Raw genomic sequence first — 16,905 nt, 5'->3', positions numbered from 1 at the left:
GGAGAACGTTTCTAGTTCTTGAAATCAAGAAGCAACAACCACATGATGACAAGTGCAATGCAACGGATGCACTTGGAAATTAACCAGTTTGTTATTTTGCTTTCCTATCTCTCTTCCCTTTCAAACAGGTTTCATTATTATCACACAAACCATGGCTTCTCTAACTTCTCTTCTCATTCCTCTTCTTGCAACTTCTTGTGTAACTGTAGCTGTGTTTTCCTTCCAAGCTTCTCTCAAAACAACTCACTTTGAACCGTTCAGATGCTCCTCCATGATCAGCACATGCAATGCCTCACTCTACCACATAAGTTACAATCACAACGCAGATGACTTAGCCAACTTTTACTCCGTTCACCCCTCCCAAATCAAACCTATAATGCGTGGCACAAAGCAAGATTACCTTATAACAGTCCCTTGTTCCTGCAATAGCTCCAATGACCTTGGCGGATATTTCTATGATACAACCTACAAGGTGAAGCCTAATGACTCTTCTGTGGAGATTAACAACATTGTTTACAGTGGTCAAGCCTGGTCTATTGACAGAGAAGTGAACCCAAACGAGGACTTAGCAATACATCTTCCTTGTGGGTGTTCAGAAAAAAAAGACTCCCAAATTGTTGTCACGTATACAGTTCAGCGGAATGATACACCCATATCAATCGCTACTCTGCTAAATGCTACCTTAGATGACATGGTGAGTATGAACGAAGTTCTGGTTCAGAACCCCTCATTCATAGATATTAGTTGGGTGCTGTATGTTCCAAGGGAACTCAATGGTTTGCCTTCCAAAGGAAAAGGTGATGATTTCTCTTCCTATATTTCAGCAGCATTCATGATTTTTCCATATTTTTATTGGCACGCGGTGCAAAATCTTACACTAGGGTACAAAATCTTAGCATGGCTTTCCCTTGTTTGCAGAAAAGAAACACTATATAATCATTGGCATCTTAGCGGGTGTGGCATTCTTTTCAACTATCACTTTGATCATTCTCGTTGTCGTTCTTAGGAGATCCAGGGCCAGTGTAGTCGCAAAAAATGATCCAAATATTGTGTCTAAAAGATCCATTGGAAATAGAACTATTTCCATAAAGGACTTTCATGCAGAACATATAGAAGGTAACTTGAAAATAAATTTTGGAAGCAAAAGCAACTGATTTTCGAAAATACAACGTTTTCAGTAATTTGCTAATATCTATACAAGGAGATTAAGAAGGTCTTTTGTTTATTCATGGTAAATATGGCCGAAGATGCAACTCCATTTGAATCAGAAAGACCAGTAATTTATGCTCTAGAGGAGATTGAAGATGCTACAAATAACTTTGATGAAACGCGAAAGATTGGAGTAGGTGGATACGGGAGTGTGTATTTCGGAATGTTGGAGGAGAAGGTATGAAAACCCAAGACATTGAAGCATATTTTCATTTGCTGATTGAGAATTGGAGAATGATAGCTGTTTTAACTTCAGGAGGTTGCAGTAAAGAAGATGAGGTCTAATAAATCCAAAGAATTCTATGCAGAACTCAAGGCCCTGTGTAAGATCCATCACATTAACATTGTAAGTAATGTCTCTGATGAAGAGAGCTTTAGCATTATCTTTAAGAAATGTTGTTTGATTATACTATAGATATAATCACTGTTTCAGGTGGAGTTGTTGGGATATGCCAGCGGAGATGACCACCTTTATTTGGTGTATGAGTATGTTCCAAATGGATCTCTCAGTGAGCACCTTCATGATCCATTACTGAAAGGTATATCGATACCAAAATCACTTTCCAAACAAAAGTAAGCCGATGAGACATTTTAGGACTCAAACAAACACAATATAACTCTTCTCAAAAGATTAATCCAATACGTGAGAGAGTATGATTACTTAAAGATCAAATTAAGTTATATAACCTAATTTTACCATTGTATTGGTACAGGTCACCAGCCTCTTTCTTGGTGTGCTAGGGTTCAAATTGCATTGGATGCAGCAAAAGGTCTTGAATACATACATGATTACACGAAAGCTCGATATGTGCACCGTGATATAAAGACTTCCAATATTCTCCTTGATGAGAAGCTAAGAGCAAAGGTAAATCTTGCCTTGTTTTGCTCCCTTCTGCTCTGTCCAAAATTGCCACCACTAAAAGAAAATTGGGACTAGTTATAATTTTTTTTAATATATAAAGTAAACTGAATCAGCTATTCATGTTATCATATAATAAACATGTTATAACACTGTAGATTAACAAAACATCTAAGGTTTTAAAACATTGTACATGTCCCTTTGAATTTAACTTGTCTTGTAAGAAATTGCTGGGGATGAATTTATTTTATTTCCTTGTAAAGCTGAGTTGAGAAAACTTTGAACCAGAGTCTCTATACTGAGTTCAAAATCAATCTGTTAAGTTGGCCTTTTGTACTTAGGTAGCAGATTTTGGACTTGCAAAGCTAGTAGAACGAACCAATGATGAAGAATTCATAGCAACAAGGCTGGTTGGAACACCGGGCTACCTTCCACCAGAGTAGGTTTTGTGCTTTCAGATCATAAGTACACTCTCTTGGTGTATTCAACAGAATCAATTTTCTTGCTACCATTATATACTTAAACCCAAGTCAAAAAAAGTTACACACCAGTTGATTTTATTCTGACTTGATTGCTTTTTTGCNCCTTTTAGATCTGTTAAGGAGCTTCAAGTGACTATAAAAACAGATGTTTTTGCATTTGGGGTGGTTCTGTCAGAGTTGATAACAGGGAAACGTGCACTATTTCGTGACAACCAACAAGCCAACAATATGAAATCACTTGTTACAGTTGTAAGTCAAACTCATTTCTCATAGAACATTAAGAAGAGATAGAAGAGAAATAGAATTTAAGGTTGAGAGTATGTATTATGAAAATGAAATCCAATAGATCATTAGTTCACTTTTATTCAGAGAAATCTAACTCCGCAGTTGAGTTAATACTCAAACATTTATTATTATTATTATTTGAAAGGCTTGTTTTCATCACATTCAGGTTAGCCAAATCTTCGGAAATAAATACCCAGAGAATGTTTTAGCAGATGCCATAGATGGGAATCTTCAGCATAGCTATCCCATGGAAGATGTCTACAAGGTTAGATTTACCTGAAGTTCCTATCTTTACTCGCATACTCTATTTTAATTTAATATCTCTCTGTGGACTCAATGGAAATATAAATAAAATAAAAAAAATAGTTTTTACAGATATTAGTTTTTAAGAGACAGTAAATCAGTAATTGAGGATATCAGTTTCACTCGGGAGGACCTGTAACCTAAACTTTTCCCTTTAAGAAGTCAAGAGCACCAATGAAAAATTTAGACAAACAGACAAACGAATAGTTTCTTAATCACCTAAAACAAACAAATGTCTTTTAAAAGCAAAAGCATTAGATGGGTAAGAACTAAGGATGAGGTTCTTTGGTTCAAAGAATATTTTGTGTTTGAACAAAGATAATAATGATCACTCCTTTAACATAGTTATTGTGTGTCTTTAGAGATAATGTAGGGGTTAGACTAATGATGCTGCTTTCCTTAATCTAATATTATTCTGACATAAAATAGTTATATATATCACTTTTTCACATGACTCGTTTTTCTCTTTTCATAANTTTGTTATTTGGAACATTCGGCTTTGCAGATGGCAGAAGTAGCTCATTGGTGTTTGTGCGAAGATCCAAACGACAGGCCTGTGATGAGGGAGATAGTTGTGGCATTGTCACAGATTGTTATGTCATCCACAGAATGGGAAGCATCATTAGGTGGAGACAGCCAAGTCTTCAGCGGGGTTCTTGATGGAAGATGAAAATCCTTTTCTTTCTTCACAATTCTACACTAATGCTTCTCTTTCTTGCATTCATCAAATCTCATGCTGCTACTACCATTTTCAGTTTGTGCTCTGCTGTATATATATATGTACACATTTTTAATACAATATTATAGAGTTAAATCGTGGTACTGACTTCTTAATGTATCAAAAAACTTCAAACACGTAACTAACGTTTTTTCCCAGCGCCTAGTCTAAGGCACTGATCACCATTGAGTTCTATAAGCAATTTACAAACAACTTTTTTCCTTTCTTTGTTGAATCCTAACATCATCAACATTTAACTTGGAAGTTTGACACTTTATTATTGACTTTAAGATTTTAGAATACAAAAATATAAAATATGCGGAATTCTAATAGTTCATGTTAATGAAAGACATTTTTTTAGTTTTACTTAAGATACATAATATTTGCTATTTTTTGATGAATTAGTTTGATAATTATAATAAGATAAACATTTTCTTCTTAATTGACTATTGGAAAGGATCAACATTATTGGTCTATTATCAAGTGAAAAATAATTGGATGACTATAAGCAGTTTCAAGTTTCAGCGCTATCTAAATTTTAGTTGTAATTAGACAGTCATTTTGGAGCATCTGAAAGTCCCATACTTGTCAGAATACTGACAAAGAGTTGAAGCTTGAGAGATAAAATCTAAACACTTCAAACTTTCAAAGCATACCTTTCTCGGCCTTTTGGCTAAGATCAAGTGTAGTATCTGTTCTTATCAGTTTAATATCTGATATGTGGGCTATTAGTTCACACGATATTAAATTAATTTTTTGAGGGAGGGAGCCATTAAAGTAGCTTGCTACTTGGTTCCTCAAGCATCGTCCTTGTGTTGCACTTCTGCAAGGGTCTGGTGCATCCCACCCAAAGTAGTCCAATTATTTGCTTTGATTTCTGATAGTTTGTTTTTATGTTCTTGTTGAATGTTTGTTTATTTGTTCTTCAGTTCTGGTGGTAGTTGTTTCATGATTATAAGGAAGTGCATTACTTTGGATTCGCTATTACAGTTAGTTGTGGAAGGATTCAAACATATCTTGAGTTATAAATTATATAGATGTTAGAGTAACTTGCAACTTATCTCTCAAGCATAATAGCTTTGTTTAGCAATTTTGCAAGGGCTTGGCGCATCCCATTCAGATCAGTTCAGTTACTTATTTTGGTGAATATTGTTGTACTCTCTTCAATTTACACTTCTCCAATTAGCTAGGTATACATAATGATGGGTGAATTATTTATCTGGGTTTCCTATTATAACTATATCGTAGGGCGGACGGTGCTACAATTTGTGAAGAAAGAGACCACCCAAACACAGACAAAACTGCACAGACCAACTTAATCAGTTTTCTCAAATCAAAGATTAAGATACCGAGATAAGAGACCGAAATTAAGGTTTCACTAATTTTAAACTCATCTCAAAAAATATAAATAAAGGTCAAATATAAGAGGTAGGTGATTGTATCTGTTGTGCATTTAATACTATTGCTCTTACTTCCCGTATGGATTATTTGCTAACTTAAGCATCATAGAACCTTTGGCAGGTATCCCTCCAGACGGTTAAAGTGAAGACGAAGACAGTACGAGGACTTAAGCTCCCAAACGACTTTGAAGAGGAAATTATGAAGGTGTTAGAAGTTACTTGACCCTATGCCCAAAACATTTTGGCGTCCATCGTGGGACTGAGTGACTTGATTGATACCCAATGGTGACCACAAGAAACATGAGCACAAAAGACCCAATAGAGATGATCAAAATGCTACAGTAGAAGATGGAGGAAATGCAACAGTGTCACGAAGCGGAATTGGCGTGCTTAAAGTTGAGAACGCGGCCATGATCGCTGGGGAGAAGGTCGTAGAGAAGGGAGATAAGATTGTCTGGGTAGAACGAATGGAGCAAAATGAGACGCCCGACGGTTCTTGTTAGCCTACAGGAAAAAAGTCAGGGAGAGTGGGACAAAGACCGTCCAGGTCGCGCTTCTAGCAATACACCCCGTTGAACGCGACCCGGGCCAAGATACTACAAGAGGCTCTTAGTGCAAAGCTAATTCATATGCCAAAGCGACATCCCACATCGCCCGGTGCGGATGACATCAAGCATTGCCTTTACCATAAAAACATGGGTCACATGATATGGGAGTGTGTGACCCTAAGGGATAGATTCGAAGAGTTGATCTGGGCGGGACAACTGAAGAAGTATGTCGGAACTGATCGTGGGAATGAACCTATGGTCATCACGACGGAGATAGCTAGGTATGGGGCGAGCAAGGTATTGGAAGACTTTCCAACGCATGGACTTGTTGGATGACCTGATTGTGCCGTACAACGAACAAATAGACCTCCATACTCATAATCAACATTTAACTTTTTGACACTTTATTATTGACTTTAAGACTTTAGAAAAAAAATATAAGATATGTGGAATTCTAAAAGTTCATGTCAATGAAAGACATTTTTTTAGTTTTATTTAAAATACTCATAAAGTCAACATAACATTTGCTATCTGTTGATGAATAAGTTTGATAATTATATTAAGATAAGTATTTTTCTTCTTAATTAACTATTGATCATATCAAGTGAAAAATAATTGGATGACTATAAACAGTTTCAAGTTTCATGCATATCTAAATTTTTAGTTAGTTGATATTAGGCATTCAGTTTGGAAGCTTCTGACTCAAGTTATGAAGTCAGACACTAGTCAGAAATTCTGACTAGTTCATGCTATTTGGTTTCTTGCTTTGCACTCTTGCAATGGCATGGTGCATCCCACCTAACATAGTTCGATTATTTAGTCTTATTTCTGATGATTTTTATTTTAATGTTTTAATTAGTTAGTTGCTTATAATTTTTGTAGAATACAATTACCAAAGCCTGAGGTTTGGTAGTTTTTGGTGGTGTTTGTCTTCTCTATAGATAAAGAATTTTCAGGCCCATAAAAACGTTGGTGGAAGGAAGTTGTTTTTGAAAGTGTACTGTAAGGAGGGGGACGGACGGTCGTAAAGATAGTCGGAACGACCGGCACGCCACAACCCGAGGAAATACAACAAAGAAGCCCGGTGTTGGCGGCCGGGAGTAACCTCTGTTTATAAGAAAAACTTTGAAGAATTCACATGAAGTCATGTCAGCACAAGACAACACCGCATTCTCCATGCTCAAAAAGTGTTCTTCGAAATGCTGAGAGACGAAACGTCTGGTATGACCAAGGCATTGCCTTCGAGTCGCCGAACGGGAGGACCGGTAACCAAGCAGACCTTGTCGGCATTCGGGGATGCCGCGCATGGCACGATGCTGTCATGCCCACATGACTGTCTAATTATAACCGGTCACGAACTCGTCCATGAGAAAAACTTTGAAGAATTCATCACAGCAAGACGACCAGACATTCTCCATGCCATGACGACCTGACGACATCCGGGACAACTACCATGCCAAGCCGGACGGCCGTTGCGTCCCTACGTCATTACGTCAAAAATATGCCGATCAGAGCTCGGGGGACCAGCATACTGTAGGACCGGAAGAAAGTCACGACAAGCGTCAAATCTTTTCTTGTTTTATACAATAGGGACGGCCGGCGGAGATCGCAAATTAAGGTATGGTAAACATTCAAGATTAAGGTAAGACCAAATCAATGGTGGTGGGCCTGTGATTGGGCCGTAATTAAAGATCTGCTAATCACTGGCCCACGAAGAAAACTATAAATATAAGTCAAAGGTAAGGGATAGAGACACATTGAATGCACATTTATTTCTCTCTCTCTCTATCTCTACCTTTTATTAGAAAAGATTGACCACTGACTTGAGCGTCGGAGTGCCATTGGCAGGTACCCGACCGGCTTCGACGAAGGAGAGCGATTCAACTGGAGTTGGATCAGCGGAGGATCGGACGGTTCGAAGTGGGAAAGTGTGTAGGGGAGCTGGGACCAAATCCCGACCGGAACAGAAAGAAATAGGGAGAAAGCATCCCAGTTTGCAGTAAATGACTTCTCTTCCATCTGCTTCAAGTCTTAGTGGATGAGTTAGAAAGAAGAAATTTAGCTTCTACTTCAATTATCCTAGCATAGTTTGGATAAATGAAAGCTGAGGTCCTCTTCTTAATGGATTAGTTGTTTATTTGGGACTGTTATAAGGTAAAAGAGTTTCATAATTACCTTATCAAATGCATTGTCCAAAGTTATTTGTTTGTTTTATGCTGAAATTATCCTTCCTCATCCAACAAACCAAGGAGGACATTTTTCCTTTGAAGATTGTTTGAAAAAAATCTTATGTATTTTTCATTTGCTCTTAGATGATGATTGTCTTCTCTACTGATCAGCCAAGACTTCTCAAGGCCCAGATTATAAGTAAGATTAGTTTTGGTCTTGGTTTTTCTCCTACAAGGGATCAATGATGAGCTTGATAAAGTTACCCTCGTATTTATTTGGGGTTCCTATTACAAATCAGGATCCCATTCTTGAAGCTGAACATAGTCTGCAACTTCTTTTCCTTTGACAAGGTTTAACATATCTGAATTTTTTCCATTAACACTTAGCATACATATCATATAAGAAATACTTAGTTAAACCTTAATTAGGCATGAACCGCTCCTACTGGAGAAGGATCGACATAGTTGGTAATATCAAGTAAAATATATTTGGAATGACTGTAATTAGCTCCAAGGTTCATCAGACATCAGATGAACTCTCAACTGCTGTTCTAAATTTTAAAGTCTGTTCAGAAAATCATGTTTGGAGCATTATTCAAGTTATGAAGTCCCACATTCGTCAGAACACATACAGGTAGGCGAAGTTTGAGGTATAATATTGGATGCGAGGAAATGTTTATCATTCATAAATTCTCAGAGGAAAAGGAGTTAGAATAGTTTATTACCTTTTTATTTTTTACTTTGTTTATTAGTTGAAATTAAATTATGATTAACATATTTTTGTTCAAATTATACAGTTGTATTAATGTTGTTTTCAAATATTTTATTTTAATTATATAAATATTTTATAATATGTTAATTATTTATAGTGTTTTCAGTTTTTTTTTTATTTTATAAAATTATATGTATTTTTGTTAAATTTTAATATACATAAATAGAAATATTTATTTATTTGATTTTTTGTATGAAGCATTTTTAAAAAAATAATCTATTTATTTTAAATATGTTTATTATATTTTAAACGTGAAATAATATATAATATTTTTTACATAATTTATAAAATAAGTTCATAAAGATTTTCAAAACAAAATTAATAAAAAGATGTTTTTATAACTGCATCTAAATATAAATAATTTATAATTAATTAAAATGACATTTTTTAATATTTTTTAATATAATTAATTAGAGACTCTTGAAAGGGAATGAGTCAAACACTATGAGGAATCTGTTTTGAGTGATTTCTGTGGATTATCCGCGGCGCTTCGTTTGGTACTTTCTCTTCTAATCTTAATTTTTTATTAATAATTTTTTTCATTGATGTGTTTCCTGAGTTTGATTTTTGTGCAATGTTTCTGGAATTTTGGGAGATTATGTAAGTTTTTTTTGTTGTTTTGTTTGTTTTGAAAAAAATGATTTGGACTCTGAATTAAATGATTTTAAAGTGAGCTTATATTATCGAGATGTCTTTTCGAATTAGACATAAGTTTAATAAATTTTATTCATTAAATATAATAGTTGGTTTTAATTAGGAATTTAAATGTTTTAAAGTAGATTATATGTTTTAATTGTAATTAGAATATGTTTTCATATATCATAGTAGTTAAACACATAAATTGAATTTGAATTCAGTGTAGTTTTAATGAGCATCATTGTTATGAGTTCTGAAAAACTTTAACATCATGTAATGGGTTTATTTTCACACGACGTCTTTCTGACTGTCTGTGCTTAATACTATATGAATTTGACTAGTTTTTTTCTAACAAATTTTTCGATTCTTTAATTTTGGTTCTGATATGTGCATAAATCATTTCTTTTCATTCACTGTTCATGGTTTACATTAGTTTCAATATCCAGTTAATTATCTTGCCTTGTTAATTTTTAGCATTCATATAGTTACTGTTTTGACTTGTATGCTTAGTTAGATCCAATTGCTTCATCACTTTAGTTTAGGTTTAAGTTCTTTACATTTTATTTCTTTATTTTCCTTTTAAACAAATCCTTTTTCTTTACTCTTTTCTTTTTTAATTTCTTTGTTTTCAATTAAATTTCATTTTACCCACCTTGCAATACTAAATAATTAGTTAGTAAATAATTAGTAAATAAATAACACAAGATTTCAACTAAACATTTCTAAAACTTAATTGTACCGAGTCCAATGATTGATACCTGGGTTATTTCTATACTTTATTAATGGAGAAATCTAGCTTTGTTCTGATTTTGTGCAACTAAAACCAGTTTAATAAATCACGTCGTTGTTGGGACTCAGCGAGTTAAGTCTTAGGGTTTTTAGTTAGTCTTTTTTAGATTATTTTCTTTTTTGCATTTATGTTTTGTGTTCATATTCTTAGGATTTGTTTCTTCTTTTAGCATATTTTTTTTAGTGTGCATAGGATCTGTTTTTGAAACGGTAACCGTGTGAATATTCATTCTTTGTGTTGGTTTTAATTTTGGAAGTTGTTTGGTGATCAACGTGTTTATGCGTTGTTGAGTGCTTGGTCAACACCTTTGACGATGAGGGTTAGGCTGTATTCATAGTGCATTTGATCCAAATTATAATTTTTATCTTTGAATCTAAAGAAACTGAACTGGCCCAGTCTTCGACAGAAAGAAGGCCCAAAATGTGTGGCCCAAAGTGAGATAAAATATCTCACTCGTGCACTTTCTGAAGACAGAAGATAGATGAGTGCGAAAGACTTCGAGCGAGTAGCGAGATGGAGATGAAGCACACGAATCCAGTGGAGGCTCCAGTACGAGAGACGACGACGATGAAAAGCTCCGACGAGGCTGACAGTGGCGGCAGATGATCGGAAGAAGAAAAATAAAGACGAAGGACGCACGTTCTAAGGTACGAAAGTAATATTTGCAAAGTAATGGTGTTGTAATTTTTATTATTCTCTCTTCTTCTTCTATTACAAAGGCTGGAATCCCTTATATAAGGTTCTGGTAACACACAAATAGAAAAGCCCCAAAATTAGGAACCCTAAAACTAGATTACTGTTCGTGTGAACAGTAATCTCAAACAGAATCTAATAAATGCATAACAGAATCATTTAATAGTCTCCCTTCAAGCTGGATGGTGGATATTCACCATTCCAAGCTTGGAAATAATGGATTTAAAGCAAGTGCGGTGAGGAAATTTTGTGAAGACATCTGCAAGCTGTTCTTCTGATCGGATAAGGAGCAGATGAAGAAACTTGGCCTGTATTTTCTCTCGAACAACATGGCAATCCAACTCTATATGCTTGGTTCGCTCATGGAAACTTTGATTATGAGCTATGTGCTTGACAGAGTTGTTGTCACAATATAAGACGGCCGTAGCTATAGGTTTCACTTCAAGGTCTTGTAGGAGATAGTGTAATCACTGCATCTCATAGACCATGGCAACTAGAGCTCTGTATTTTGCCTCTGTAGAAGATCTTGAGACAGTAGTCTGCTTCTTCGATCTCCAAGAGACAAGAGAATTCCCCAAGAAAATGCACTAGCCAGTAGTGGACCTCCTTGTATTGTGGCAGGTGGCCCAGTCAGAACCGCTGAAGCCCTTTATCTGTGTACGAGAATTGGAAGCAAAGAAGAGTCCTTCAGAAGGACTTGACTTAACATATCTGAGAATGTGTTGCAAGGCCTGATAATGGTGCTTGGTTGGTTCCTGCATAAACTGACTCAAAAGATTAACTGTAAAACATAAATATGGTATAGTGTTAGTAAGGTAAAATAACTTCCCTATCAGCCTTCGATAATCACTAGGATTATCCATGTAGTCCTCTGTTTTGTACAGAGAGTTGTTGTTGCTCAAATATGGTGTAGAGCTAGGTTTACTTCCTAGCATCCCCGTTTCTTCAAGAATGTCAAGGGCATACTTCCTTTGACATAAATGTATTCCCCTTTTAGATCTAGCAACCTCAAAACCCAGGAAATACTTGAGTTCTCCCAGATCTTTAATCTGGAATTGCTTGTCCAAAAGAGTTTTTATGAGGTTGATCTCTTTCATGGAATTTCCAGTTAAAACAATATCATCAACATACACAAGTAGTGCTATGAATTCTTTAGGAGTCTTCTTGACAAACAAAGAGTGATCCGATTTAGATTGAACATATCCAGAAGAAACCAGGAATGTGTAGAGCTTGTCAAACCACTGTCTGCTCGCCTGTTTCAACCCATACAAGGACTTAGTTAGCTTGCATACTTGTCCTTTAACATCAACATTTAACCCTGGTGGAGGATCCATATACACATCTTCATTCAAGTTTCCATGAAGAAAGGCGTTGTCTACATCTAGTTGATGTAGAAACCAATTTTAAGAGGCAGTAAGGGTAAGCAACATCCTAACAAAAGTAAGTTTGGCAACTAGAGAGTAGGTGTCCAGAAAATCTATTCCCTCCTCTTGAGTGTAGCCTTTGGCTACCAAACGAGCTTTATACCTTTCAATGGTACCATCGGCCTTGTGCTTTACTTTGTAGACCCATTTGCATCCAATAGATCTCTTTCCTGTAGGAAGTTGAGTCAAGAACCATGTCCTATTTGTTTGTAGAGCCCGAATTTCCTTTTGCATGGCCTGATTCCACCCAGGGCTGCTTTTGGCCTCTTCATAGGAGCTGGGTTCTTTGTCAGCAGTTATAGCAAGTGTATACTTTAAGTGTTTATTAGAAAGAGATTTGTAAGACAAAACACTAGTTATAGGGTAGGGAGTATTCAAACCGTTCTTGGCACACAAATGGCTAGATGGGGATTCATCACCTTGCTGAACATAGTTTTTCAAGTATTCAGGAGCCTTTCTAATTCTTTTAGATCTCCTTTGATTGTTTCCTTGCTGTTGTTCTATGAAATTATTGTCTTCGTTGATAACATTGTCTTCAACAGAGCTCCTTTCAGTACCATTATCTTGAGCAGGACTCGAGTCTCCTCCTTCATCATCAACAAGATCCTTTTCATGCCTGCAATTAATCTCATCTAGGAAAAACACATTGTCCTTTTCGCAGTTATAATTGTTTCTTCCTTCCTGCTTATCTTTATAGGGAAATATATTCTCATAGAAAACAACATTTCTACTTATAATTATTTCTTTGCTATTAATGTCCAGAACTATATATCCTTTTACCCCACTTTTGTATCCTAGGAATATGCCCTTTCTTGCTCTAGGATCAAGTTTGTTTTTGTTACTTTCCAAGGTAGAAGCAAAACATAGGCAACCAAAAACCTTTAAATCAAGATAAGTGGGTGGATTATTATGTAAGAGTTCAAAAGGTGTTTTATCTTCAATAATGGGGGAAGGTAATCTATTAATCAAGAACACAACATGGGATAGAGCATAGGACCAGTATATATCGGAACATTGGATTGAAAAATAAGGCTACGAGTGACATTTAATATGTGATACAGATCACTCCGGCGAGGATCCATGGATCTGAGACGGACCAACTGACGAACTCGAGAAACAGAGGAAATTATGACTTGGACGTAGAAGACGCAGCGGAAGACTCAAGAAGAAGACTACGAACCCTAGGTTTGTGGTTCAATCGGTGAAAGGTTAGGGTTCAATGTAAAAAGGATTTAAACGGTGGAAGAGTAAGATCTCACCGATTGAATCGGTGGAACAGAGCAAGGCTGTGGTTTAATCGGAGTAAATGTAAGGATTTTCGGTTTGATCGGTGAAGATTAGGTAGACCGGAGAAGTGACCGGTGGTTCGAGAGGATATGGTGTAATCGGTGATTACCTAGAGAGGAAATAAGAAATAGTTGGTGGACGACGATGGATCTGTGGCTGCAGAACTCTCGAAGAGGAACCCTACGTTCTGAAGCTTTGAGAGAGAAAAATGCTGAATGCGAAATGAATTGCGGAGATGAAGTATGACGCTATGGAAAACCCTGGTGTGGCAGTACGGAGTAGCGCCACACAGCTGAAAAGGATTGGAGAATGGATGTCACGGTGGCAGAGTGAGAAAATGATGGTGGAAAATGAGAGAATGGTAAGTATGAGATGGAAGGTGGCTAGAGGAGATCCTTTGGGATTCTCTAGCCTTGACTTTCAAGGTAGAATTGCTCTGGAGTAATTCTCAACAATAAACAATTCAATTATCTCAAAAAGTGATTACAAGATGTGTTAGCATGCCTATATATAGGTCTAAATGTACCACATGCCTAACACATTGTACACATGTCTATTACAAGTAAAAGAAATACTAGACTAAGGAAATTGGGCTTGGGCCCAAGTCATCATCCGCTCCCCCTTGGAAAGGATTTGTCCTCAAATCTTGATGGTTCTCCTGAGGACTTATTTTTAGTTGACTCTCTATAAACTCCTCCTGGATCAAAAGTAAATCTGCAATAAGCATCAAACATAACACTAATTAGTTTTTTATGACCCAAAGTATATAAAAGAATATTTGTAGAAGAAGGTTTCTTAATTTTAAAATTTTCAATATGTTGATTACAAAGAAACCATTCTTCATTTGAAAACTTTTTGTCTTGAGGTAGTGATAACCAAAAAGGTAACTTTAACTCAAGATTTTGATTGCCATATGCTAAAAATTACAATTTTTGAAAAGATGTGATGACAATGTTTTGGAAAGAAAAGATGAATTTGGAACATGTAATTTCAATTGAAGGAAAGTTAAAGGATAGAAAACCTCCCATTTTGGGTTCTAGATTAGGAGATATTGTCAGAAATTCCTTTTCTTCCCTTTCCTTCCTTTCAAGTTCTTCCTTCTCTTTCTTTTGTAGTCTCTCTTCCTTCTCTCGCTTTTCTTCCTCTTCTCTCTTTTCTTTCTCTCTTCTTATTCTCTTTTTTTCTTCCTCTTCTGTCCTATGTTGCTCTATTTTTTCTTCCTTATCTCTCTTCACTCGTTCTCTTCTCTCTCTTTCTTCCTCTTCTATTCTCACTTGTTCTCTTCTTCTCTCTCTTTCTCTTCTTCTTTCTTCCTCTCTTTTTCTCTCTTTTCTTCTCTCTTGTCTTTCTATTTTCTCTTGTAGTACTCTACGTTCTCTCTCAATGCTTCTTTTACTTCCCTCATTCAAGAAAGTCATAAGTTGATCTCTAAATTCTCTTTCTTGATGCCAAAATTTACTTATATTTCGAATGAATGATTTACCATTGTGAATTATTTGTCTCAGCAATTCTTTTCTTTGTTTCTTTTGTTCTTCTTTTATGGCTCTAATTTCACTTTGAATGAATGAGGTNTGCACCTCCCTATTAAGCCTATCTTGATTCAAGCTCTCTTTAATATTCCCAATTTGTTGCATTAGTTTCCTAAGAATATATTGCTTCTCAGAATCACTAATCCTAGACATCCTTTAAAGTAAAATTACTTTTAAAATCAAAGTACAAGACTCAAAAGAAACAAACAATGAAAACGGACTCTAAGACCCCTAATACGTTCGGACTTTAATGTGACAAAGGTCACACCTACACGTGAAAATCAAACACATGCAAAGACAATCAAATTCTACTCCTATGTCTAGCTAAAATTTAAAGAAAACAAACAAGAAAAAGTTTCCAAGATTTGAAAGAGTACCAAGGACTCTTCCAAACTTGGACTTTATAAAGGCCTTTTACAAACAAGAGCTATAGCTAACAGTGACATTGGGCTGACACAGGCCCATCAAATACACAAAAAAATAAATAAATTACAAAGACATTAATTCCTATGCTACGGCCCAAATCTTGCTGTACGGTCCAGTCTTGCTTCACTTGGTCAATGTTGTATTCTGGACAGTGGTCTATGCTAGCTCCTGTAACCAACTCTCTCGGTCCATATTACAAAGCTCTCTGGGTCCATTCGTGTCACTTTGTCTCGTGCCCTTGATGCAGCTCAAATAATTGCTTTGCTCTCAAATTACAATCTGTCACACATGCCACACAGAATTTTCAACTAAATCAGCAGTTTACCCAATCCATACAATTTGCCATTCACACAAAGACATCAATTTAAGACAAATCAAACAATGACTCTAACACTCCCTTTTGTTCAGAAGACGGCTCCTAGCCTGCTCCAACTAATCAGCAGCTCCATTCTTTACTTGTAAACATCCTACACTGCATTCTTGTAAACTGTTGCACTATCGATATGACACCAATTAAATCAGACCTGCAGAGCTAATCCCAAAAACAGCAGATACATCAAATGATAACATTGGCAGATTGAAATTAATAGGTAGCCACAGACAGGCTTAGATTTAAGTGCAGAAACAATTTTTAGAAACTGATACAATGCAGGGAAATTGAGGAACGAATTGACTCACAAGCTTGAGTACTCCAAACGAATCAACTTATGCACAAACCAGTTCACGTTCAACTAGCTAAGTGGCATGCAAAGGTATGCAATCAAACACTTTGAACCAAACTGAAATCTACTTTTAACCAATTCGAGGAAACTGTTTTTCTTGATGCAATTTGACTGACAATTTCACAAAGAAGGAAGTGATAGTTCTAATTGAGACTCAACACAGGTTTCAACAAATTCATTCAACCATGAATTCAACAATCACTTTCAAAAACAGTTATGATAATAGTGATTCCGCAAACAATTTAAATTCCAAAATGAATGCAAGAGAAATTAAGATAGATTAGAAAACAGCTGCTCCAATGTGATTAATCAAACTGCTTTTCCTGCACAATGAACAGTCACCAAAACAGATATCAATACAGTTAGATGAAAACTGATTTATCTCTCTCAAATGGCCAAAGAAATCAGGCTAAAGTCAGCCTTACAAAACTCACATCCCTCAAGGGTTCACTCTCACATTTTACACACTCAAGGGTAGGCTTAAGAAGAAATTTCAGTCAAAGCCAGATAATCCTGTGGATCTCCACCACCTAGGAGGCTACCATTCACAAATACCTTTCTTCCCATTTCCAGAATAACATCAGATTCTCAAACAAAAAGAATGGCTAGGAAAAGGAAAGTGTAGGTAGAACAAAACAGAACAAAACAATGACA

At 36.0% G+C, this 16,905-nt stretch overlaps 2 protein-coding genes across 3 annotated transcripts; one reads left to right on the top strand and one right to left on the bottom strand.

Moving 5' to 3' along the window:
• LOC106777404 (lysM domain receptor-like kinase 3) lies at positions 1–3,942 on the top strand. Of its 2 annotated transcripts, XM_022787515.1 has the most exons (11): positions 1–86; positions 210–797; positions 919–1,116; positions 1,248–1,387; positions 1,466–1,555; positions 1,643–1,748; positions 1,923–2,074; positions 2,410–2,507; positions 2,661–2,799; positions 3,002–3,100; positions 3,644–3,942. In XM_022787515.1, exons 2-11 carry the CDS (start codon positions 272–274, stop codon positions 3,806–3,808), a joined length of 1,713 nt encoding a protein of 570 aa, XP_022643236.1. In that variant the 5' UTR covers positions 1–86; positions 210–271; the 3' UTR covers positions 3,809–3,942. The 2 variants fall into 2 exon arrangements, with proteins under 2 accessions (XP_022643236.1, XP_014520474.1); XM_014664988.2 differs by having other exon boundaries at positions 42–797.
• Positions 3,943–11,450: 7,508 nt separating this feature from the next.
• LOC106776776 (uncharacterized mitochondrial protein AtMg00810-like) lies at positions 11,451–12,197 on the bottom strand. The gene has a single exon (XM_014664247.1). It carries the CDS (start codon positions 12,195–12,197, stop codon positions 11,451–11,453), a length of 747 nt encoding a protein of 248 aa, XP_014519733.1.
• Between the last annotated feature and the right edge of the window lie 4,708 nt (positions 12,198–16,905).

The sequence above is a fragment of the Vigna radiata genome, chromosome 11, assembly GCF_000741045.1.
Source record: "Vigna radiata var. radiata cultivar VC1973A chromosome 11, Vradiata_ver6, whole genome shotgun sequence".
NCBI lineage: Eukaryota > Viridiplantae > Streptophyta > Magnoliopsida > Fabales > Fabaceae > Vigna > Vigna radiata.
The sequence above is the reverse complement of the archived record's forward strand: the minus strand, read 5'-3'. Positions and strand labels throughout refer to the sequence as shown.

What these genes read in the sequence shown, in the direction of transcription:
- LOC106776776 (XM_014664247.1), bottom strand. Translation starts at nt 12,197, where the DNA reads ATGGATCCTCCACCAGGGTTAAATGTTGATGTTAAAGGACAAGTATGC.
- LOC106777404 (XM_014664988.2), top strand. Translation starts at nt 152, where the DNA reads ATGGCTTCTCTAACTTCTCTTCTCATTCCTCTTCTTGCAACTTCTTGT. An exon ending in AGATCCATCACATTAACATT is followed by an intron (nt 1,556 to 1,642) that starts GTAAGTAATGTC and finishes TCACTGTTTCAG; the next exon opens with GTGGAGTTGTTGGGATATGC. An exon ending in ATGAGAAGCTAAGAGCAAAG is followed by an intron (nt 2,075 to 2,409) that starts GTAAATCTTGCC and finishes TTTTGTACTTAG; the next exon opens with GTAGCAGATTTTGGACTTGC.